General features: G+C 40.1%; 1 protein-coding gene across 1 annotated transcript in view; it reads left to right on the plus strand.

Annotated features, from left to right (window-relative positions):
* Nucleotides 1-9646: 9646 nt before the first annotated feature.
* The window catches only part of pde6d (phosphodiesterase 6D), a 37288-nt gene continuing 19826 nt past the window's right edge, over nt 9647-27108 (plus strand). The window contains exon 1 of the mRNA XM_003225485.4: nt 9647-9802. Within this exon, the coding sequence (XP_003225533.1) occupies nt 9744-9802 (59 nt within the window). The 5' untranslated portion in view covers nt 9647-9743. The remainder of the gene's footprint in view (nt 9803-27108) is intronic.

Below are 27108 nucleotides of genomic sequence, written 5' to 3' on the forward strand. Positions count from 1 at the left end.
CTGTGTTATTCATTCTCAATTCTGTCCGATCATTAGTTTTTCTGTGCATGGGGCATTTGTACAGGAGTTGAACAACTCATGCCTTCCATCTGTCCCAGTTAACCAGTCCCAATGAGTCCTTTGCAGTTCCATTTTGGGTGCATATACACTGTAGAATTAATGCAGTTTGACATCACTTTATCTGACTTAGCTGAAAGCTATGGAACCCTGGGAGCTGTAGTTTGCCAGGGTCTTTAGACTTCTCTGCCAAAGTGCTGGAGCCCTCAACAAACTTCATCTTCCAGGTTCCATAGCATTGAGCCATGGCAGTTCAACTGCATTAGTTCTACAGTGTAGATCAGTGGTTCACTATCTTTTTTTGACCATGCCCTTCCTAAGTACAGTAGAGTCTCACTTATCCAACACTCGCTTATCCAATGTTCTGGATTATCCAACGCACTTTTGTAGTCAATACTTTCAATACATCGTGATATTTTGGTGCTAAATTCGTAAATACAGTAATTACTACATAGCATTACTGCATATTGAACTACTTTTTCTGTCAAATTTGTTGTATAACATGATGTTTTGGTGCTTAATTTGTAAAATCATAACCTAATTTGATAGGTTTTTCCTTAATCTTTCCTTATTATCCAACATATTCGCTTATCCAACATTCTGCCGGCCCGTTTACGTTGGATAAGCAAGACTCTACTGTATTTCTAAAATCCTGACACACACAGAACTGACATATAATTCTCATTATTCCTATTTATTCATGGAAGAAACCTAAAAGGCCATTAACTTGCTCTAAACAAGCTTCCAAAGAACATGGCATCTATGAAGGAGAAGAATACAAGACTGAAAAGATAGCTGAAGTACTGTACTGTCTTTTGAAACTGTTAAAATAATATAAAAATAGCAAATAAAGCTTCAAAACATGTAATGGAGAACTGAAATGTACAAATATACAATAATTTTAATGGAAGCGTTTTTATATATTTTGTATAGCTTGTAATGTTAAAAGAGCTCTGAAAGGAGTGGGGTGTTTGGAAGGAAAGTGGCCTCTCTTTTCTGGGCTCTTGCGCTCTCTTGTGATGGTCTCAGAAGTGATGCAAGGTGATTTCAGTTCGACTTCTTGGCCACTGATTGAGGGCATTTTCTAGCCCTACCCAGGAATGCTATTGTCTTATGAGATAATAATAATAATAATAATAATAATAATAATAATAATAATAATAACTTTATTTTTATACCCCGCCCCATCTCCCCAATGGTGACTCGGAGCGGCTTACATGGGGACCGAGCCCGAAACATACAGCAATAAAACGATAAAACAATTATTCCAACAGTAAAACATCAATATCAATAAAACCATTATAAAAATCAACATACATGATGAACATGGCATGCCCTTTAATAGGGCTGGGCTGGCTGTTCCAGACCCCAGAGAAACAAAACATCATATATTAATACATGGGGTTTGGCTGTAGACATGCAGATTTCCTTCCGATGCGAGAGGTCCTGTTCCTCAAAGGCGCTGGTGGTGAAACTGGTTCTTCCCCAGAGGGCTGGGAGAGATGGTTGCCCTGCCTGAGTAAGCTATTGTGTTGCATTGTCCAGATAAAGTCCAAGAGATGGGTGAGGCTGGAAATTGATGAGGAAATTCCCAGCTTGGTTTCTTTCCCCCAGGCTATGCAATTGTGTGGGATGTAAGACATCTTTGGGTTCAGGAACAAGGTTTCCCCCAAAGGGAAGAAATAGGGATCTCAGGAGCATAAAACATTAGGTTAACACAACATATAGGCAAAATAGGAACACACAGGAAAAAAAACATGGAGCGTTTAGGGCAAATTATATACACGAGAGACATAGTTTTCCAAAGTACCTTTAACAAGCCAGGCTTCACAGAGGAAAAAGGGGAAGGAAGGCAGGCAGAGTGGAAGAAAAGGAGGAAAGGAAAAAAAAGTGAGGAAGGAAGAAAAAGGGAAAGGAGTGGAAAAGAGGGAGGAAAGGAGAAAGAAAGGAAGGGAAGGAGGGGGAAGGGGAAAGAAAAAAAAGGAGACTTCAGTGAGTGGGGACCTGGCCCAGGTAAACTAGACATCCCAAGGACCCAGGGCTGGTTTTCTCATGCAACACAGTCCAACCCCCTGCCAAGAAGCAGGAAAATCACATTCAAAGTATCCCTGACAGATGGCCATGCAGCCTTTATTTAAAAGCTTCCAAAGAAGGAGCCTCCACCACACTCCACGGCAGAGAGTTCCACTGCTGAACAGCTTTCACAATTAGGAAGTTCTTCCTGATGTTCAGGTGGAATCTCCTTTCTTTCCTGTAGTTTGAAGCCATTGTTCCGCATCCTAGTTTCCAGGGCAGCAGAAAACAAGCTTGCTCCCTCCTCCCTATGACTTCTTTAAGCCACTCCTCATAGGGCTTGTTCTCCAGACCTTTGATCCTTTGAATCGCCCCCCTCTGGACACGTTTTAGCTTGTCAACATCTCCCTTCAATTGCGGTGCCCAGAACTGGACACAGTGTGATTCCAGGTGTGGTCTGACCAAGGTAGAATAGATTTAGATCCCTGGATCTAGACACTATACTTCTATTGATGCAGGCCAAAATCCCACTGGCTTTTTAAGCCGCCGCATCACATTATTGGCTCATGTTCAACTTGGACCCCAAGGTCTTTTTCACACGTCCTGCCAGGCATCGTCCCCCATTCTGTATCTTTGCATTTCATTTTTTTCTGCCCAAGTGGAGTATCTTAGAAAAAGACATAATCATATTTAGACATCCAAAGCCAAAACTTCTATTTATCCCTTTCTGTGTAACTGTTATCATTTTATATAATATACTAGCTGTGCCCAGCCACGCGTTGCTGTGGCGAAGTCTGGTGGTATGGGAAATAAAGTATTGAGGAATTGGTGGTAGTTAAGGTCAAGGGTAAAGGTTTTCCCCAGACATTAAGTCCAGTCGTGTCTTACTCTGGAGGTTGGTGCTCATCTCCATTTCTAAGCCGAAGAGCCGGCGTTGTCCGTAGACTCCTCCAAGGTCATGTGGGATGACTGCATGGAGCAGCGTTACCTTCCCGCCGGAGCAGTACCTATTGATGCACTCACATTTGCATGTTTTCGAACATCTGGGTTGGCAGAAGCTGGAGCTAACAGTGGGGGCTCTCTCCACTCCCCCAATTCAAACCTGTGGCCTTTCAGTCCAGAAGTTCAGCAGCTCAGCGCTTTAACACGCTGCGCCATCAGGGGATATTATTTCCTAAAGGTTGTGAATATACAATATTTCTGATTGGTTTTTTTTGTTTGTTGGAGGCAAGTATGAATGCTGCAATTAGGAAAAATGATTAGGATGTAATGGCCTTGCAGCTTTAAAGCCTGGCTGTTTCCTCCCTGAGTGAATTTTTTGTTGGGAGGTGTTAGCTGGCCCTGATTGTTTCCTGTCTGGAATTCCCTTGTTTTCAGAGTGGTGTTGTTTGCGATATTTTATGTGCTTCTACTGTTTGTGGCCCTGAGAAAACAGAGGATTTTCCAGACTTTGATGATGGGAATACTTTGTTGGGAGGTGTTAGCTGGCCCTGATTGTTTCCTGTGTGGAATTCCCCTGTTTATTTACTGCCCTGGTTTTAGAGATTATATTGTTCTGCATTATTCTATCCCAGTAATTATTTCATATTAAAGAAGAATCTCACTTATCCAACATTCGCTTATACAATGTTCTGGATTATCCAACGCAGCCTGCCTTTTCATAATCAATGTTTTTGTAGTCAGTGTTTTAAATTCATTGTGATATTTTAGTGGTAAATTTGTAAATACAGTACAGTAGAGTCTCACTTATCCAACATAAACGGGCCGGCAGAACGTTGGATAAGCGAATATGTTGGATAATGAGGAATTAAGGATAACCCTATTAAACATCAAATTAAGTTATGATTTTACAAATGAAGCACCAAAACATCATGTTAAACAACAAATTTGTCAGAAAAAGTAGTTCAGTACACAGTAATGCTATATAGTAATTACTGTATTTATGAATTTAGCACCAAAATATCATGATATATTGAAAGCATTGACTACAAAAATGCGTTGGATAATCCAGAACGTTGGATAAGCGAGTGTTGGATAAGTGAGACTCTACTGTAAATACTACATAGCATTACTGTGCATGGAACTACTTTTTCTGTCAAATTTGTTGTATAATATGATGTTTTGGTGCTTAATTTGTATAACGATTACCTAATTTGATGTTTAATTGGCTTTTCCTGAATCCCTTCTTATTATCCAACATATTCACTTATCCTGCCGGCCTGTTTACGTTGGATAAGTGAGACTCTACTATATATTTCTAATCTTATATTATCTGCTCAGAACTGGATTATCTGAGGCCCCTTCTTCACAGCTGTATAAAATGCACACTGAAGTGGATTATATGGTAGTGCGGAGTCAAGATAATCCAGTGCAAAGCAGATAAGATTATAAATGGGTTATATAGCTGTGTGGAAGGGCCTTGAGTCTACACTGCCATATAATCCAGTGCAAATTAGATAATCTGTGGAAGAGACCTAAGTGAGGCCTAAATCTGCCTGTCCCCTAACTGAAACCTGGCTGTCCCTTGGTTGCTAGGCAACGAAGTGGGCAGAGATTAGCCCTCTAAACTGGCAGCAATTGGATAAAAAAAAAATATTGCTCTCCCTCTAATTAGGACTTTATTTTTCTTTTCTTTTTGTTGTATCAACCTTGAGGCGTGGATGATGGGTTGTGTTGTCAAATTTTGAGGTTGGGGGGCCTGTACTTTTGTTGTTTTGTGAATTGCCGTGATGCCATCACTCTTTTATATATATAGATCTCTTTCCAAAATTTGAAATGTGTAAACTGTACTTTTAATTCTGCCTTATTCCTAAATGTACTAAAATAAGAAACTTAACTGTCTGACTCAAGGCAGTCATGAATTTCTCAGCCTCGGGCAAAAATATAACAAAAGATAGTGATAGCTCCCAACTACCCAACTACAGCCTCCTCAATAGGCATCTTTCATGTGTCATATATGAGTTTCATATATACAGTAGTTTCACTTATCCAACATAAACGGGCCAGCAGAACGTTGGATAAGCGAATATGTTGGATAATAAGGAGGAATTAAGGAAAAGTCTATTAAACATCAAATTAGGTTATGCTTTTACAAATTAAGCACCAAAACATCATGTTATACAACAAATTTGACAGAAAAAGTAGTTCAATACGCAGTAATGCTATGTAGTAATTACTGTATTTACGAACTTGGCACCAAAATATCACGATGTATTGAAAACATTGACTACAAAAAAGCATTGGATAATCCAGAACATTGGATAAACGAGTGTTGGATAAGTGAGACTCTGCTGTATATATATATATAATTTCATATATATGAGTTTCATATAATTTCATATATGTTCCATATAATTTCATGAGCTTAATATAATTCCATATATATATATATATATATATATATATATATATATATATATATATATATATAATAGTTTCATATATTTTACTTTCATATCATGCTTCATGTATGGTTCATATGTTTATATATGTGTTTCATATATATATATATATATATATATATATATATGGGTTTCATATCATTTCATATATGTGTGTGTTTCATATCATTTCATATAGTACATGTTTCATATGAGTTTCATATTTCATATACTCTGTATATATATGTACATATGTGTGTGTTTCAGATAATTTCATATATTTGGGTTTCTTATCATGTTTCATGTATAAGTTCCACATATATATGTGTGTGTTTCATATTTCATATATATATGGTTTCATGTCATTTCATATATATGTGTGTGTGTTTCATATCATTTCATATGTTTCATCTATATATATAAAATGATAAAGTTGTTTGCGCAGTGACTATAACAACAAAACTAAACATCCCAGAAATACGAAATTTGGCAACACAATGCAAAAGGCTTGCCTCCAGGTTACAACAACACAACCACACCACAAAACCACAATCCAAACCCACAAAACTCACAACAACGCATCATGCGATAACAACACAACTAAACGCCCCAGAAATACAAAACTTGGCAACACAATGCAAAAGCCTTGCCTCCCAGTTGTAACAACACAACCACACCACAAAACCACACAGGACCCACAAAACTCACAACAACGCATCGTGACTATAACAACACAACTAAACGCCCCAGAAATACGAAACTTGGCAACACAACGCAAAAGCCTTCCCTCCAGGTTGTAACAACACAACCACACCACAAAACCACAATCCGGACCCATAAAACTCACAACAACGCATCGTGACTATAACAACACAACTAAACGCCCCAGAAATACGAAACTTGGCACACAACTAAACGCCCCAGAAATATAAAACTTGACAACACAACGCAAAAGCCTTGCCTCCCGGTTGTAACAACACAACCACACCACAAAACCACAATCTGGACCCACAAAACTCACAACTATGCATCGTGACTACAACAACACAACTAAACATCCCAGAAATACGAAACTTGGCACACAACTAAACGCCCCAGAAATACAAAACTTGACAACACAATGCAAAAACCTTGCCTCCCAGTCGTAACAACACAACCACAACACAAAACCACAATCAGGACCCACAAAACTCACAACAATGCATCGTGACTATAACAACACAACTAAACGCCCCAGAAATACGAAACTTGGCACACAACTAAACGCCCCAGAAATACAAAACTTGACAACACAACACAAAAGCCTTTTCTCCTGGTTGTAACAACACAACTACACCACAAAACCACAATCCGGACCCACAAAACTCACAACAACGCATCGTGACTATAACACAACTAAACGCCCCAGAAATACAAAATTTGACAACACAACGCAAAAGCCTTGCCTCCCAGTTGTAAGAACACAACCACAACACAAAACCACAATCCGGACCCACAAAACTCACAACAACACATCATGACTATAACAACACAACTAAATGCCCCAGAAATACAAAACTTGGCAAAATAATGCAAAGGCCTTGCCTCCCGGTTGTAACAACACAACCACACCACAAAACCACACCGGACCCACAAAACTCACAACAATGCATCATGACTATAAGAACACAACTGAACGCCCCAGAAATACGAAACTTGGCAACACAACACAAAAGCATTCCCTCCCGATTGTAACAACACAACCACACCACAAAACCACAATCCGGACCCACAAAACTCACAACAAAGCATCGTGACTATAACAACACAACTAAATGCCCCAGAAATACAAAACTTGGCAAAATAATGCAAAGGCCTTGCCTCCCGGTTGTAACAACACAACCACACCACAAAACCACACCGGACCCACAAAACTCACAACAACGCATCATGACTATAACAACACAACTGAACGCCCCAGAAATACGAAACTTGGCAACACAACACAAAAGCATTCCCTCCCGATTGTAACAACACAACCACACCACAAAACCACAATCCGGACCCACAAAACTCACAACAAAGCATCGTGACTATAACAACACAACTAAACGCCCCAGAAATACGAAAATTGGCAACACAACACAAAAGCATTCCCTCCCGATTGTAACAACACAACCACACCACAAAACTCACAACAAAGCATCGTGACTATAACAACACAACTAAACGCCCCAGAAATACGAAACTTGGCAACACAACACAAAAGCATTCCCTCCCGATTGTAACAACACAACCACACCACAAAACCACAATCCGGACCCACAAAACTCACAACAAAGCATCGTGACTATAACAACACAACTAAACACCCCAGAAATACGAAACTTGGCAACACAACACAAAAGCATTCCCTCCCGATTGTAACAACACAACCACACCACAAAACCACAATCAGGACCCACAAAACTCACAACAAAGCATCGTGACTATAACAACACAACTAAACGCCCCAGAAATACGAAACTTGGCAACACAACACAAAAGCATTCCCTCCCGATTGTAACAACACAACCACACCACAAAACTCACAACAAAGCATCGTGACTATAACAACACAACTAAACGCCCCAGAAATACGAAACTTGGCAACACAACACAAAAGCATTCCCTCCCGATTGTAACAACACAACCACACCACAAAACCACAATCCGGACCCACAAAACTCACAACAAAGCATCGTGACTATAACAACACAACTAAACACCCCAGAAATACGAAACTTGGCAACACAACACAAAAGCATTCCCTCCCGATTGTAACAACACAACCACACCACAAAACCACAATCAGGACCCACAAAACTCACAACAAAGCATCGTGTCTATAAACAACTAAACGCCCCAGAAATACAAAACTTGGCACACAACTAAACGCCCCAGAAATACAAAACTTGGCAACACAACACAAAAGCCTTGCCTCTCAGTTGTAACAAGACAACCACACCACAAAACCACAATCCGGACCCACAAAACTCACAACAACGCATTGTGACTATAACAAATACATAATTTGACAACACAACTCATCCACCTCCCCAATCCCTACATTCACACTTGGCCTCCAAAAAAACAATTACAATAATAACAATGACAACAACAACAACAACAAGAATCAACACCATCACAGGCAAGAAACAGCCAGGCACTGAGGCTGAGAGGCCAGTCAGTGCTACACTGGGCCTCCAAAAAACAATACAGTAGCATCTAACTTATACAACCTTCATGACCACTACAACAAAAACAATAATAAACACCTACACATGCAAAAAAAAAAAAGGCTATTATACCACAATAAAAATATAAACCGCACTCAGCAGAATCAGACATCACGATTTACAACAAACCAAAGACAACTGGGATCTCAAGCAATTATCAATCAACACAAAAATTGAAGAAGGTAACAGACTTCAAATACTACTACTAATGTGAGTATAAAGAAGGTGGAGGTCACAGCATCAATACAACCTAATGTAGACTGACCAACACCACCAGACTAAGCCACAGCAACGCGTGGCCGGGCACAGCTAGTATTTCATATATGTATATGAGTTTCATATATATATATATATACAGAGTCTCACTTATTCAACATAAACGGCCGGCAGAATGTTGGATAAGCGAATATGTTGGATAATAAGGAGAGATTAAGAAAAAGCCTATTAAACATCAAAATAGGTTATGATTTTACAAATTAAGCACCAAAACATGTTATACAAAAAATTCGACAGAAAAAGTAGTCCATTACACATTAATGCTATGTAGTAATTACTATATTTACGAATTTAGCACCAAAATATCATTATATATTGAAAACATTGACTACAAAAATGCGTTGGATAATCCAGAACGTTGGATAAGTGAGACTCTACTGTATATGTAACGTCGGAACGTAACGACGCGTGTCCCGTTCAGTTCTCAAACCGCCCGTGCCTTGCTCTCTTCTGTCCGCCAGGGGGCCCTCTTCCCCGTGCCTTCCTCGCCTTGCACGTTTCCCCGCCTAAATCCGTCCCGTTCGCTTTTCGGCTAAGATTGTCCCGCGGCGAGACCCGTCAGCCCTCAATCTTCCTGCGGTTGCTGCGTCTTTTCCTTAGCGACCGAGCCGGGGAAGAGAGCCGCTCTCCTATTGGTCGCCGGAGCTGCCTGTGTGGAGAAGACCCGGCTCCATTGGCTGAGTAAAGCGTAGTAGGCGGGGCCTGCGTGTGAAGGTCTGGTTCCGCCGGCGTTGCGGCGCCTCTCCGGCCCAGAGGCGCCATGTCCGGCCAGGAAGAGGAGGAAGAGCGGGCCAAGGAGATCCTGAGGGGCTTCAAGCTGTATCCGCGCCTGAGGGGAAGGGAGGAAGGAAGGAAGGAAAGCGGGGGACCGACGGTCACGGGAAGGCCGTGCGGCGCTACTAGGGGAATTACGGTAATGGGGAATCCAGGTCTGGAGGCCCAGCCTTTGCGGGTTTGCTCGTATAATTACGGTACAAGAGCCTTGCTTGGGGTGGAGGTCACGTGGTGGAATATTGCCTGCTGCAGTAATAACTGGCAGTGGTAATACTAATAATTTCAATATTATAAATATACACAATATATTATATGATTAGCATAGCACAATATTAGTATTGTATATTACTGTGTTGTACTATACCACTACAAAATAGTAATACTCTACTAATAATGTTAATGTTATATGTATATACAATATATTATATGATTAGCATAGCACAATATTAGTATTGTATATTACTGTGTTGTACTATACCACTACAAGATAGTAATATATAATACTAATATTGTGCAATGATAGTCATATAATATATTGTATATGCAGTAGAGTCTCACTTATCCAAGCTAAACGGGCCAGCAGAAGCTTGGATAAGCGAATATGTTGGATAATAAGGAGGGATTAAGGAAAAGCCTATTAAACATCAAATTAGGTTATGATTTTACAAATTAAGCACCAAAACTTCATGTTATACAACAAATTTGACAGAAAAAGTAGTTCAATACACAGTAATGTTATGTTGTAATTACTGTATTTATGAATTTAGCACCAAAATATCACAATATATTGAAAACATTGACTAAAAAAATGGCTTGGATTATCCAGAAGCTTGGATAAGCGAGGCTTGGATAAGTGAGACTCTACTGTATATAATACTAATAATGTGCAATGATAGTCATATAATATATTGTATATGCATACAATATTGATAATGTTGTTATTACCCCTGCCATTTATTGTTGTTGTTGTTATTATTATTATTATTATTATTATTATTAAAGATATACAGTAGAGTCTCGCTTATCCAATGTAAACTGGCCGGCAGAACGTTGGATAAGCGAATATGTTGGATAATAAGGAGAGATTAAGGAAAAGCCTATTAAACATCAAATTAGGTTATGATTTTACAAATTAAGCACCAAAACATCATGTTATACAACAAATTTGACAGAAAAAGTAGTTCAATATGCAGTAATGCTATGTATTAATTACTGTATTTACGAATTTAGCACCAAAATATCATGATGTATTGAAAACATTGACTACAAACTGCGTTGGATAATCCAGAATGTTGGATAAGCGAGTGTTGGATAAGTGAGACTCTACTGTATTGTATTAAACCACTGAGTTGCTGAACCTGCTGACCGAAAGGTCACAGGTTCGAATTTGAGGAGCAGGGTGAGCTCCCACTGTTAGCCCCAGCTTCTACCAACCTAGCAGTTTGAAAACATGCAAATGTGAGTAGATCACTAGGTACCGTTTCAGCGGGAAGGTAACGGCGCTGCATACCACATGACCTTGGAGGCGTCTACGGACAACGCCCACTCTTCAGCTTATAATGGAGAGGAACACCAGACCCCAGAGTCGGACTCGATTGGACTTAATGTCAGGGGAAAACCTTTAGCTTTACCTTTTACTATATAACTATACTGCAATATTATTAGTTATATTACATGTAATATATGATTTATAATTATTATATTGCACTGTATTAGTATACCACAATATATGTAATGCACTACCAGTATATTATACTATTAATTTTATTTAATGTATTGTACTATATCATAATTTGTAGTTTATATAATATATAATATATAACGACATTATTAATATTATATGTGTGTGTGTGTGTTAGAATTATTACATAAATGGCAGGGGAAATGATAATGATAATAAATGGCAGGAAAAATAGTAATAATAATAATAAATTGCAGATATTATAATGATAATAATAAATGGCAGGGAGAATAATAATTTAAGCAAACTGCCTTATTTCTTTGTATCTAACTCTCGCCTTTTTTCACTTCAGATCGAAGTTTGAAATGAAAATAATAATGATAATAATAAATGGCAGGGGAAATAATAATAATTATTTAAGCAAACTTAATAATTTAATTTAATAACAAACAAATTAATTTAAGCCAATTTAAGCAAATGATGATGATGATGATGATGATTAGTAAAGCAAAGCACTGGATTCCTTTCTATCTAAGGCACACCTCTTTTCACTTGGGATCAAAGTCGGATATAAATGTAATGATGATAATAACTGGATAATAGTTTAATTTTATAATAAACAATAATTAAGCAAATAATGATGATAATGATGATAATTTAAGCAAACTACCATGTTCCTTTGTATCTAAGGCTCACCTTTTTTCACTTGATATCAAAGCCACATATAAACATAATGGTAATAATAACAATAAATGGCAGGGGAAATAATAATGATAATAATAATAAACGGCAGGCCCATGTGGCCAGGTGCATTCTCATTGTGGAATAAATTAAAGGGAATAACCTGTCTTTAAGCAAATTCCCCTATTTATTCATATGTAATGCTCACCTTTTTTGGGCCAAATGGCTTTCCCAAAATTAGGATGCACATTAGATTAGCGTAATATGGTCATCATATAATCATGGAATAACAGAGTTGGAAGAGACCCTATGGACAATTTAGTCCAACCCCCTGCCATTTACTATTATTATTATTACCCAAAATATTGTGCCCAGTTCTGGGCACCACAGTTTGACAAGTTGGAGGATGACTGAAATGGTCAAAGGTTTGGAAACCACAAATCCCTCTGAGGAGCGTCTTTGGGAGCTAGGGATGTTTACCTTGGGGAAAAGAAGGAATGTGAGGGCCGTGTTTAAATATTTGAAAGGATATCTTGTTGAGTCGCCAAGATTGTCTTCTGTAGCTCCAGAGACTGGGATGCAGTGGAGCAAATTACTGGAAAAGTGATTCATTAACATGAACATTAGGAATAACTTTCTGACTTAAGTTCTTTTCATCCGAGGAATCTGCTGGCTGGGAATCCAGTGGAGTCTTGTTATCCGGCAGTTTTTAAACAAAGCCTGGCTCATCCTTTGCTGTGTTTTCTTGCATGGCAGAATGGGGTGAGACTGGATGTCCCTTGTGATCTCTTCCAAATCTTTGATTCTGCATCATGAGATATCTTGGAGATGGGGGCCAAGTCTAAAGCTGAAGTTCTGTTATATTTGAGATATATGTTCTGTTATACACATAACCTAAAGGTAATTTTGTACATAATAAGGATTGAGTATTCTTTATTAGGAATTCCAAAATATTTCAGAATGGCCCATGTGGGTGGCTAAGAGAGTGGCACCAAACTACCAGAAAGCAAAAGTGTTACTTCTTTGGAATATTTCAGGTTAAGAGATACTTAATCTGAAATATTCTTAACTGGTGGAAGTGGGCGGGGATATGTGATGTTTCATAACCTGGAGGTGAAGCATTGGAGCAAATAATCAGGGTTGGGAATAGACCTTTCTGGAAGAATATGATATCATAATACATTTCATGCCAATTTATGGTACTGTGTATGAAATATGAAAGTTGACTAGTGACTTGAAGCCACACACTCAAATTTAGTGGATCAAGAGTAAACAGTTGTTTGTGGTCCAGCCGAGGAGGGAACAGCCGTGAAGGGGTATGAAGGTCTTGTGTCTGTTATTTGTTTTTGTCCTTATGGTAATTAAATTTACTGTGGCTAGTCAGGGAGGAAACATAAAATATTCCTCTGTGAAAAATGATACTTCAGGCTTAGTCTTATTGGAACAAAGCATATGATAGTCACATTTAAATATTTAAAAAGATGTCATACTGTGGAGGAGGCAAACTTTTTTTCTGTTTCTCTGGAGACTAGGTCACAGAGCAATAGATTCAAACTACAGGAAAAGACATTCCTGTTCAACATTAGGAAGAACTTTTTGTGTTTAGAGGGGTTTATGCTGCTGCCTGGGAATCCAGTGGAGTCTCCTTCTCTGAAGATTTTCAAACGGAGGCTGAATGTCCATCTGTCAAGAATTCTTGGATTGTGTATTCCTGCATGACAGAAGGAGGTTGAACTACATAGTTCTTGGGGTGTCTTCCAGTTCTATAATGCTATAAAAGCAAGTTTGTTGTCAGTAAGACAAATGTGTTAGTTGGTAGCTTTGGTGCCAGTCTGGTCCAACTTGTCAAAACCTATCCCAATTGTAGGTGAAAAAAGAGCCAGAATCTCAATTCCAACCTTTCTCTCTCCTTCAGCCAAGGCTGCAGCAGGATTCTACAGATGGGAATCTCACCCTGTGAGACAACAGGATTAACGCACGTAATCCGCACTGGAGAGTGCCAAGAGCAGGAACTGTGAGTGCATTGCAGTGGAAGCCTGCAGTGCAGGAGCTTGAGGGCACTTGAGCAAGTGGGCTACAAGGCACTGGGATGCAGGCCTAAAGGGTCAGTAGTGGCCTGCACTGGGGAGGAAGACAACCTTCCTTTTCTGAGAGGCCTGGTGAGTTAGCACTAGCATTGGGCTGCAATTCTAGGCATACCTAAGTAGGAATAAGCCCCATTAAACTTGCCCAAACTCACCGGAGAAGCATGTGGAGAAGCCGCTGGATAGTAACTGTTACTGGATCCAGGGTCCATCTGGAGCAGGCATGTGCAAACTTTGGCCCTCCGGGTGTTTTGGACTTCAACTTCCATAATTCCCAACAGCCAGTAGGCTGTTAGGAATTGTGGAAGTTGAAGTCCAAAACACCCAAAGGTCCGAAGCTTGACTATTCTGAATTCTGGAGGTTGCATTTTTTATTTCACTAAATGCATATGGGTTTGTGTAATCACAACCCATGGAAATATAGGAATATTTGGTATCTGTGTCAAAAGAGAGTGTAGTATAGCCAGTATTATATATTAACTTATCCTGGAAACAGGATTGAAATTACACAGGATTCTCTGGTTAGGTTTAAAAAGCTAAAACTTTTATTGTTGCCGGTAATACATCTCAGATAAAAGAGTAGATAGACAAAAGAAAAGGTACCTGACATTGATAAAAGTCTAATGCTGACTCTCATGTAGGTGTGTAAGATCTCTTGAGGCAGAGAGAGGCATCATGGTGGTCCCTTCTCAAACAAAAGAGTAATAAAGCACACTAAAGATTTTTGGGAAGAAGTGGAGAGTGACCTTTACATGCAGACAGAAAGCAAAAATGCTTTTAACTACATAGATCTGTCATATAATGCAGTTTCAGAATGCAGATTGAACTGGATTATGTGAGTGCACTGTCATATTATCCACTTCAATGCAGCTAATCTGCATTTTGAAACTGCATTATATGGCAGAGTAGATCCAACCAAAGAACCAGGCGAGAAACAAGACAGGAGGCGCACACTACAAGATTCCCTCTGTCCCTAATTGCTCTGTATACAAATGTAGATAGTTCCTCACTTCCAATAGAAGGCATCATGTGTCAGAATAAGAGAGAGAGAGAGGCCCTGCAGCAATTGCAAGTGCTAAATGCACTTTGCCCACTCTTCCAATAGAATGTAGGGCATCTCTGGGGACCAGTATTTCCATCACAAATCGGAACAATGACTCTTTTTGCCAGGAATTGGACATGATGCCTCTCTGATTTCCTTTTCATTGTAACACTGCATTTGAGGACGGAATTTGGGAATGCTGTCTACATGCCAAGTAAGCCCAAATGGTCTTATTAAACTAGGGAAAAGTTCTAATATAATTTTCCTTATTGAATTGGGGCTTACAGTTGCTTGCTTTGAGAACTCTTGGAAGAAGCTGCCTCAGTTGATTTCATTTGTATGTGGTTCACGTCTTGTTCTCTTGCCCAGCTCATAGCAGGGTGTTTTTGTTTGATGTTCAGGATAAGAGAAAGGATGACTGAAGCAGTGGGTTACTTCTGTTAGTGCAGAGATCAGGGTCTATGGGAGTGGCTCAAAAATGGTGGATGGAGGAGCTTCTAATATTTTTATGTTTTGGAAAGCTGCTGAAAAGTAACTCTTCTTTGCAGTGTATTTAGTTGTTGATTTAAAAAAAACCCTTATCTGCATACATGAATAAAGATGGATTTCTAAATAACCACTCACTTAATCATTTCTGGTGAGTTGGGATTGTTTATAAGTGACTAAACAGAACACTTTAGAGTTGATAACTTAAAAGGAAAATGGCATAGTTATCACGCAGTCGCAAAGTTCCAAACATCTGGCATACAAATGACTCATGGTTAAGAACAGGGGTGAGACAACAGGAAGTGCGAGAAGTCTACACCTCAGAAGGAAAACTCACTCCTGGGAGACTTACTATCATGGGGAAAAGCGGTCTCCACTGAAACTTCTTCACTAGTCCTTGTTTCCACAAAAACCAATTTTTTTTCAAAATCCAGTTATCAGAAAGTGAAGCGAAATCTTCTAAACCAGGGCACAGACAGCAAAACGAACACTACAGGGGTGATGACCCATCCTTATGCTACCCACAGCTAAAAATATACCTTTTTGGCTGGAATTACACGTACCTGTTTCAATTTAGAGCCCTTTCACATAGCCATATAACCCAGAATATCAAAGAGATAATTAACTATATCTGCTTTGAATTGGATTATCTGGGTCCACATTGCCATATAATCCATTTCAGTGTGGATTTTATACAGCTGTGTGGCCTTACTTGCAACTTCGATGCAAGAACAAACCTACAGAACCTATTTTCTTTGTAATTTGGTGACTGCCTGCATATAGATTGATTAAAAGTTATTGCGTAGACACCCATTTGGAAGTTTATTCAAGGAAGCCCCCAACTTTAGCAAAATTGTATTCCTCCCTAATCACAGGGACTAGAAACAAGTTTTTAAAGAAGAAAGGTATAACCACCAGCCTAATCTCCTAGTTTCAACTTGAAATATTGCAAAACTTTTAGAGATGTATACATCTCTTGTTTATGGTAGCACCTGCAGAATACTCTGTGATCCCAGCTAGTGTTTGCTATAAAAAAATATTGCCTGGAGATCAAAACCTGGTGGCCAAAATGTGTCTGCTGCATGCCTTCAAGTTGTTTGTGACTTATGGCAACCCTAAGGCGAACCTACAATAGGGTTTTCTTCTCCTTCCTTTTAAGCTTGTCCATATCACATAGTAGGTTTCCATGACTGAGTAGGAATTTGAACCCTGGTCTCCTGGAGTCCTTAATCCTGCACAGAGCACTAGACCTCATTTGACTGAGTAGGAAGGAAAGGCAAAGGTAATTTCCTACAGGTGGTAATTGGCTTGACAAAGTTTTGAAGCTAGCATTTTGGGCACCTTGCCAGCTAGGTGTGTATTATCCGTAAGAAGATGGAGGGAAAGCTTTCTGTAATTAAGAAGGTGTTCAGATTTGCTTGTCTTTTCTTGTAGTGAGAGACACTGAAATCAAAGCATTGCAAAAGCTAGAGCTGGAAGTGTGATTCTTTCTCTGTGACTCTTTTTCATTTCATAGAGTTTTGAGGTCTTACCTAAACAAGATCAATATCATTGCAGAGGTTTCTGAGATTTTCTGGCTTTGGTGGAACTGTAAGCCAAGGTCTTCCTGTGAAGAGGTTTTATAGAATCTGAAGTCAAGAGGCAGCTGTGCCTTTGCAGGTTTCCATGCATTTCCAGAGATCTTGCCTGTTTGCTCTGAGAGAAGAGAGCTTTTAGAAAAGAAAAGAAACTAGCGACATTCATGCCCTACCAACCTCTTCTTTTCTACCATTTCTTTCCTTGTTTGCTTTATTCACCTCTCGCTTTAGGCTCTATGCCGAATAGGAAAGATAACCTAAAATGAAAATTACAGTCAGCCATCCACATCTGCTAGAGTTATGAGCACTAGACCCCCATGAAAGTGAAAAACTTTGAATAAAGAGAAGACTAATTTTCTTTGCTTGAGAGAACATCTTTCTAGGAATTTCTAGGTCTTCCAGCTGGGAGCTGACCATAGAATTGCACTAAAGGGTTTAGAGACTTAGAAAGAGTTGTTCTTTCTAGAAATCCCTAGGTCCTCTGGCATGACCAGAGGAAGTTGACTACTGTGAGATTCCAGGAAAGAAGATTCTAATCAAAACTGTGAATAATCCAGTCCACAGAAGGCAAAACCCAAATGTGGAAGGACAACTATATGTGCAATCCTAACCTGTTTACTCCGTACCGCATTACATAATTGTTTCTGTGATCTCTGTTCCTTCTCTCCATCATCTCCAAGGTGCATTAAGAATCGATTCTTCATTCCCTGTTTACTGGAGTGCTTGTTAAGTGCCTAAGCGTCTAAGTGCTAGAGCAATTGATTCTACATTCAGATTATGATAATTATTATAAAGTAGAAGGACTGCCCTCCAGGGAGTCTTTTATTCCTCCCTCCAGCAAAGTGACTCACTGACTGGAGCTGTAAAAGTGTTGTGTGGAGGGAATCGGCAACTCTGTTTCATGTGCAACCTTGCCTTCTCCCAGGGATTGGAATAGGGAATAAGATGCAATGCCTTGATGGATTTCATGTGCGGAAGATTAGTTTTACTATCCAAATATGTAATTGTGTGTTTACACTCCAGGTGAAGTGGGTCTTGTCTCGCCTTTTGAAGTTCCCCTCTGCCTAGTTCATTTAAGTGATGATGAGGAATCATGTGAACTGGAGCCCATCAACATCCAGAAGGCTTTACATTTCCTATCTCTGTCCTAAGAAGTTATCCCTCCGCTGTACAAGCAGAACACTTCACTATGCAGTCTTCGGTATCTTGGCTTTATTCCTTGTTCTTTCTCCAAATATGTGTCCCAAACAGGAACAGTGATAGTTGCCTTTGGACTCCAGAGGGATGTTTTACAGGACCCTTTCTCTTTTTTCTTAAAAGCAGCATTGTGTGGCTTTATTCTTTCTGAGCCTGAGACTTATAGTCTAACCACCTGACCCTGTAGCATGAATTAAACGAACCAAGTGTATATTAAATTGGCTCCAGGATGGTAAAATGGTTGGGAAAACTGGTGAAAGTGTTGTGGAAATTTAATTGGATACCAAAGTCATCATTATTCAGTGCAAATAATTCAGTGGCTAGTTGCCTACGCCTGGCTCTGTTGAGCACAGAGCAGTCAGGATTTCTAAACCTTCCCTCTCTTGTTTTAAATCTTTGTGTAATTTCACCCAACCATTTCAATTGCCAATCTAATTTGCTTGGATATATGAAGCTGTACAAAGAGTATGAATTAACCATGTGCCTTGCTTCAGACAGTATAGCTTTCAGGTGACAGAGTGAAAGTTTCAAACAGGGGCAACCCTTGGCAGCTTTCTTTAGAATTAACTGGTGTGAGCCACCTTTAATACAAGATGCTCTAGAACACATTGAATATACTCACATGATTTCCTCCTTTCCTTCTCTAGCTCTTCTCCCCTCCCCCAAAGCAGATAGTTTCAAAGAATCATAGAATTGAAAGAGACAAGAACCAGCCAGTCCAGTCCTCTGCCATATAGGAATACACACTTAAAGCCCTCTTGACAGATGGGCATCCTGCCTCTGCTTAAAAACCTCCAGAGACTCTGCTGGACTCCCAGGTAGTGTATGCTACTGTAGAACAGCTCTCACCATCAGGAATATCTTTTCTGCAGTTGGAATCCATTGTTCCATGCCCTAATCTTGACATTTTTTCAAATATCTAAGCATGGCTATCATGTCACCTCTTAATCTTCTCCTTTCCTGGCTAAACATACCCATCTTCCTTGGGGAATCATTTTGTGCAGGGACACAGGCATGCATTGGATAGACTCTGCTTGCTGCAAACTATGCCCAGCATATGATGACTAACTGGAAGTGGCAGGATGCTACTGGTGAGCTTGGCAAGCCCTACATAAACAGCCATTATTTGAATAGGAACAGATTCTGTTCATAGACAGATTAATATAAACAACAATATATGATTTTCAATGCCTGTGGGTATTTATATATGGGAGACATTTGGGTGGGCCAGAATATGAGCTTGCAGCACTCAACTGAGGCTTTGCATGCAGCCAGATCATTCTTCACTGTAATTTTGTTTCTACAAATAATAGGGTAGGAGATATGCTGAAGGATGACATTTCCACCAAAGCTTTCTGCCCTCCATAAATAAACACATGAATATGTATGATTTGCAAGGTACAGAATACTATATGTAGACCCTTAGAAGTGAACAAGTTACCTTAGGTTGAACTTGCATGCATTGCTTTTTCATTCTAAGAGCCTTATTCCAGTCTGCCGTCATCTGAAGTTTTTTGCTGCTTACTCTTTTTCTCTTTAAAATCTGGCTGATTTTGCATCCCAGTACAGCATATACATAATAGATGTGCTTTCCTGTAACAGGTTGCTTTGGAGATGTTCTGTAAGATGCTGACAGTTTATAACCAGTTAAAGGAAGCATGCTCTTAAATTTATTTTGTTCTGAGTGGAAATCCTGTGTAATTTCCAAAATAGCCATAAGTTGTCTGAACTCTTGATGTTAAATAAAGCAGACTTTTAATAGATTTCTGAAAATGCATTCTTCAGCCAACAGCTTCAGGCAATGACCACTTAGACTTGTGTTTATCTTTGCATGTTGCCATGTGCATCATTTCTGACTTCCGCAGCAAATGCGTGGACCTCTTTCTGACACACTAGCTTCAAAGTGCATCATTATTGTGTTTTCAATAAATACATGTAAATCTTCCCCCTTTCCCCTCTCCTTAAACATCTGAGAAGCTGGCACAATTTTAAGTTTCCCTCCTATCTAGCTTGACCCTTAGCCACTTTATTGTGCCAGGTCAAATTGAATTCTGTGATAGCCCCCAGACAGAGATGTATTTCTCCTCCAAGTAGATGTATGCTAGTAAAGCTGTTGGCTGCATTTAACATAAAATGCATGTTAGTAAACTCGTTTATTTTTCCCACGCAAAGTTTTTCAGGAATTGGCAGCATTTGCTGTAGTTGTAACACATTGGACATTTTCAATATATCATCTGTTTGTGTTCATGAAGTCCTAAGCAGATTTATTCGTTGAGGAGTCAAATCTGGTATCTTTTGTATGCAAAATGTACTCATATTACTGAGGTTGATTAGGAATTGTGAGAACTGAAGTACAAAACACCTGGAGGGCCAAAGCTTACCAATGCCTGTTCTACACTGTAGAATGAATGCAGTTTGACACCGCCACTGCTCAGTGTTGTGAAATCATAAGAGTTGTAGTTTTACAAGGTCTTTAGCCTCCTCTGGCAAAGAGTGCTGATGCCTCATTGAACTACATATCCCAGGATTCCATACATTAAGCTACAGCAGTAAAAATGGTATCAGACTGCGTGCATTTTGCAGTGTAAATGCACCCTGGGTCATAGTGATTTCTTGCAACTATAAATAGAACAAAATCTGTATAACAATGCATCCTGTAATCACATTGAGCTCAGTAGAACTTATTTTGTGAATAACATTACACCATAAATGTATTGTTTTTGAAAAACTGAACAACTACCTGAAGGAGTCAGTTGTAAAAGGATTTTTATAATTGAGGATACCTTAAGTACAAGAGTGAGAACAATGACATATCCATCAGGAACTTCTGTTAAGTTGATAAGAAGAAGAATTGTACAATGCTGGCGTTGGGGTGGGAGGACTTTTGAATCTGGCAGGGCTTTGCACTTTAAGAGAACATATTATTTTTATTTGAAAAGGAGAGGATACAACTATAGTTGAAATGGCGGCAAGCCCCATGCTAAAGAGCAGCTCACTGGAGGGCTGAGCCTTTAATCTGATATAAGTCGTCCACTAAAGTGCCCAGTAGAAATGCTTCTGATGATTGCTATGAGCATGGACCTGGTAAATAAAGTAGATAATGCTGTTTCCTAAAATATTACCAAAAACTGGATTAAGCAGATTCTGCTCACACCTCTTTACCCCAAGGGCAAACACAGATTCAGTTGCTCACTTGAAGTGCTCTCTGAAACAGGAAATCTAATGCCACACAAGGGGCGTATTTGTAGTTTAGGACAGGGAGTTCTGGGCTTGATATTCTGGCATCTGGAGAGAGGTATTAAAATGTATTTCTGTAGTCAGCCCATCCTGTGTAGTTCTGTGGCCATGCAGACAAAATAATAACTTTATTCTTATAACCCACCTCCATCTCCCCGGAGGGACTTGGGGCAGCTTACATGGGGTCCAAGCCCAGAGAACAAAGAATTCAGAATACAAAATTTAAAACAAAATACAAAATTAAAACACATAACAGAGCAATATAGTTTAAACCATTAACCAAAAACCAAAACATAATCATCTTAAAATACATCAAAAAACATCGTCATAACACAACCAGAAGTGGGACTATACAAATTGCAAGGGAAGGACCAGGAGTGGGATAAAGTGCAGGAAACCAGAACAATGAGTAAATTAGGACTGTGTGGTGGTGGTGCAAGCTGATTTGTTATTCAAAGGCACATTGAAACATCCACGTTTTCAAGTTTCTATGGAATGGAGAGAGTTCCAGAGCTGGGGGGGGGGGGGGGCACCACCGAGAAGACCGTCTCTCTCATCCCCACCAACTGCACTTGTGACAGTGGAAGGAGCGAGAGAAGGGCCTCCCTGGCAGATCTTATAGCCCACGCTGGTTCATAGAAGGCGATCCAATCACGAAGATAAGCAGGACCCAAACTGTTTTTTTAAAAGTCTCAAATTTTTGCCCCTCCTGGCTGGCTGCTCTCTTGGCCTTTCTGTGATTGTTAACTGGAGCCATTGGGCTCTCATAGATGTAAAGATATTTATATTTGTTGTGTTCTTCCCTCTTGACTTTGTAACAGACTCCATCCCTTCCTGAATGTCCTGGGTTTGAGCAGTCGAGATGGAGGTATGCTCTGGAAGCATTGCGTGAAGCAAATCCACGTGTTGTGCTACCAGATGAGCATGAACCCCAGTCCTCAAAGCACTGCCGCCCTACACCAAGGTCCTTGCCATTGATTCTCTACTTTGTTGTGTGCCTTCACATCATTTCCAACTTATAGTAACTCCATCTTCATCTCCAGAGTCATAGTCCAACACTCAAGCACACTGCTTCTAGCACATTCATGGGCAACCGGCTGTTAGGAATTGTGGGAGTTGAAGTGCAAAACACCTGGAGGGCCAAAGTTTGCCCTTGCCTTCTCTAGCACATCCCCATGCTGTTTAGAAATGTGTAAGGCAGCAGAGTGAGCATGTCACCAGCATCGACTACAGTGAGCTATAGCCTCCGTGGGTTCTTGTTCATGAGCAGGTTCAATGCTGATTCTCCCACCAGCAGCATTAACATGGCAAGTGCTAAATGCCACTGTGTGTATGTTTCATGAGCTTAAGGCCAAGATAAGCCTGCCTTCTTGGTCATGAATGGATGACTGCCTTGACACCTGGCAGACACTGTCTTCCTCTTGAACATTGTTCAAGAGCTTAACTTAAGGCTGTATACAGTGGGCACCACATCCAGCCTAACAGCAGAACAAAGATTAAACCTTTGCCATCTGTTCTGCAGTATTAAGTTGTGGGAATTCATCCTGCAGACTAGTGATGAAGAAAAACTGCAAGCACCTGCTTTGTTTAGGACTGGTCTCTTTCCAGCCTTTCTGTGCCTGGCCTCTCGCTTTTGTTGGCCAACTTTGTGGATGATTTTTGGAGCTGCTTGTGCCTCCCTCTCTAAAGGCTGAAGAGGTAGTTTGTGAAGCCCCTGCTGTGCTGCTCTGTGGGAAGCATTTTCCCCAATCTCTCTGGTCTGCACTTTCCCTCACAGAGCAGCAGTAGTACTTGCAGCTTGCTTATTGATGACTGAAAGACTAAGGAAAATCTCTAGGATTTCAAAGAGAAAGAGAGTGCCTTCTTCAGGCTACCCACCATGCCAGTGGCAAGCTAAAGGTGTATGTGTGTGAGGGAGTTAACATAAGGCAACCTTTGGTGATAGAGATCACCTCGGTGTCAGAATTTGTAAAAAAAATTGAAGAGGGAACTTTCAGTTGAGCTGGTGTGAATTTGATGGCATATGCAAAGAGCTCATAGTGTGAAGAAGAGGCATTCCACTTAGTATCCCTGACCTCCAGATGTGGAATTCTTCAGCCCCTGTCTAATGCAAACAGTGTGGAGTTGGGTTGTGCATTTACCTTCCTTGAGGGTTATTGGCTTCTTGCTCATCACTCTGCCTTTTCTCTGCTGTTGTATATTGTATTCTGTTTTTGATTTACTTTGATAGTTATAAAAATTATGTTATATACAGTGTATATGCAGTGTAAAGGGCAGTGTTAAAGAGCACACCTGTCTGCTTTATTTATTTTGTATCAAAAACATTGCATAAATTAGTATAAAATTCATAAAAATAGAAGAAGCACAAGCGGCTAAATATCTTTTGACTAAAAATGAGCAACAGCAACCACATTGTCTGTAGTCTCAAAACAATTCTTCCTCTGTACATGAGGCAGGGCATTGCAGATAAGCATACAGATACTGAGTTGTCTGTTCTGCTCCTTGTCGCACAAGGTGGAGGATTCTTTTAGGTAGTACCGTTTTGCTAGGTTGTCTTTTGATCTGCCCACTCCACTTCTGAGTCTGTTCGGGGACTTCCAAGTTGCCCATTCTTGGTTTGCCCCTGGAGGCAGACCCTCTTGGGGGGCTCTCCAATTGGGATTTCCTGGTTTGGCTTCCCAGAGGGATATTCTTGCTGTTGCTAGGGGAACATTAAGAAGAGTGGTGGATCTCATGAAGCTTTCCCTTGATTTGAGTCAACTGGAAGGAGGCTGATACCCATGCAGTGGATGGCTTTCACAGTGTTCAACCTTATTTCTCTCACAGTTAACAGCAACTTCCCGTCGCACATCAGGGGGGTAATGCCAGCTAGCTTGTAGAGTTTATCAACAGGTGTAGGTTTGAGACATCCTGTGATTATTCTGCATGCTTCGTTCAATGCTATGTTCACCTGCTTCACATGGGTAGACATGTGCCAAACAGAGCAGGCATTCTCAGCAGTTGAGTAAGACAAGGCCAGAGCTGATGTTCTTATTAATTTTGGGTCTGTACCCATGTGCTGCCAGTAAGTTTCTGCAGGATGTTATTGCATGCAGCTACTTTGTGCTTGGTGTTTATGCAGTGTTTCCTATATGTTAGTGTACAATCTAAGACAGCACCAAGGTACTTAGGAAACAATGTTCAAGTTCTTGGTCTTCCCAGGTAACTTTAAATTTCCTATCGGCTTCGCAGTTCCATAGGTGGAAAGCACTCACTTGTGTCTAGGCAGGGTTAAGCTTCAGGTGGTTATCTTTGTAGTAGCTGGAAAGATCTTTCAAGGAATTAGTAAGTTGGATTTCAACTGTTTTAAAGTGTTTTACTTGTGTTGTTAGGCCAAGGTTATCAGCATATATAAAACTCTTTGTGAGTGGTGGTTGTGGCACATCGTTAGTAAAGATGTTAGACAAGGTCGGTGGAAGAACGCTGCCTTGGGGGTAAACCATTATTTTGCATCCTCCATCTACTTTTCCTGCCTTGAAACTCCACATAGAAGCTGAGGTTTTCAAGCTGCCCGCTGGGATGTCACCATTTGAAGTTGCCCTTTGTTGGTAGACTACTTGATGATCCGTGTTGCTTGAGCAGTGCTGGTGTTAAAGCAGGATTCCCTAAAGTGGTGCCTTCCATTGGTGAATGCTGAAGAGCCATTGGATTACTTCACCCACCTTGCAATCTAAATGCTTTCTTGTATTAATTTGTTTGCCTAAGAACAAAATCTATACGGTCCTGCCACAGTACCTGCATTGGGGATTGTTCTACTTAGCGAATATCCAATGCTAATACTGATGGAGGCATCCTATCCTGCCCTGATGCTTTGTCAGCAAATAGATACTGCTTCCTTTGTTGGCCCAGGTTTCCATGGAGTGCTCGCCTTGATCGGTCTTGCTAGCTGATCTGAATTTTTATTTTGCTCATTAGATGTCGCAGCTCATTGTAAATCCACCGTGAAATTTCCACAGGATTAAATCTGTAATGAGGGACCCATTTGCATTCTCTGTGCTTTCTTGGAATCCAGAGTTGCATGGGGAACTGATTGAAGGTGCATGTTAAACATATGTGAAGTTTAGCCTCTTGGGCCATTCCCATTTAATTTGCTGGCTTCCCAAAGCAAGGTCTAGAACCTGACCCACTCCTCAGAAGCATGGGGAAGACATCCTAAAAAGCCAGTGATGGGGGAAGGAAGTGCAACCTCCTATTGCAACGATCTGGATTCTGTTTCAGTTGCAAATTCCTTGTGGGTTATTTTACATCCTTGCCACAGGAGCAGCGCTGGTCCTTTGGCACGCTCCTGGTAGGCTGAACTGGCACAGACAGGGAGGAAAGCAACTCCAGGTGTCTGACCTCCACTGCCTATTTTAAAATGCTACTTCAGCATTTAGAGTTATGTTTTATTAATATTCAGAAACAATGAAAGAGAAATTAAAAGACAGTACAAAAAAGCAGATTTTCATAATCTATTGGGCTGATACAAAACATACTAAACACAAAGCCGCAAAAACTATTCTGTGTTCTCACAGTCATTGTCTGGTGGGTCTTTACCCCATATCCTACTCCTTTTAGAAAATACTATAGAAGCACATTTCTATTTTAATGACATTGCTCTAATTCATTAATACAACAATTGAAGTTTGTTGTTGTGAAAAAGTCATAAAGAAGTCTCAATATTTCTTGAAATTCATCAGAAGGTTTATCCTTAATCACTCAGCATAGTCTGTCCATCTTTTCTAGTTTTCAGATCTTCACCAGCCATTCTTCATGCGTTAACTAGCTCCTTCCATCTCTGCGCATAGACCATTCCCATTACCGTTATCATATACTGTAGTCTTTCTAGTTGATGATCCAGCATTTCCAACAGATAAAACTATTTCCCCCATGATTTTAACTTTAACCATTTCTAACAGCCTCATGTATTTGAATACAATACTTCTGGAACTTTTTACAAAACCACCACACATTTTCTTACATTTCCAACACTTACTAGAAACTGCTTTGGACGTCTTAGAAAAGTCTCTTTGGCGTCAAAGCACTTAGCTTTATAAGGGAAGGCTTGTCTCTACCTGAGTGATGTGGCTCTTTGACCTGTGTTTACCCAGATTATTTTCATTTTTTTAAAAGAGTGCAGCTCTTCCTCCTCTTCCTTTGCCAACTATTGCCATGGCAGCAACGTTAAGTACAACAAGCGGTAGTCCCCGGGGAGGGTGACTTGCTTTCTTCCTTTTTGTCCTCAGGTGCACCAAGTAAATTTTGGAGGTTTGCATCGGCTTGCTTTGATGTTCAGACTTGTGGAGGCATGGCCTTCCAAATGAAGAGCCTTTATTGGGACACAGAGA

The sequence above is a fragment of the Anolis carolinensis genome, chromosome 3 (genome assembly GCF_035594765.1).
Source record: "Anolis carolinensis isolate JA03-04 chromosome 3, rAnoCar3.1.pri, whole genome shotgun sequence".
NCBI classification, from domain to species: domain Eukaryota; kingdom Metazoa; phylum Chordata; class Lepidosauria; order Squamata; family Dactyloidae; genus Anolis; species Anolis carolinensis.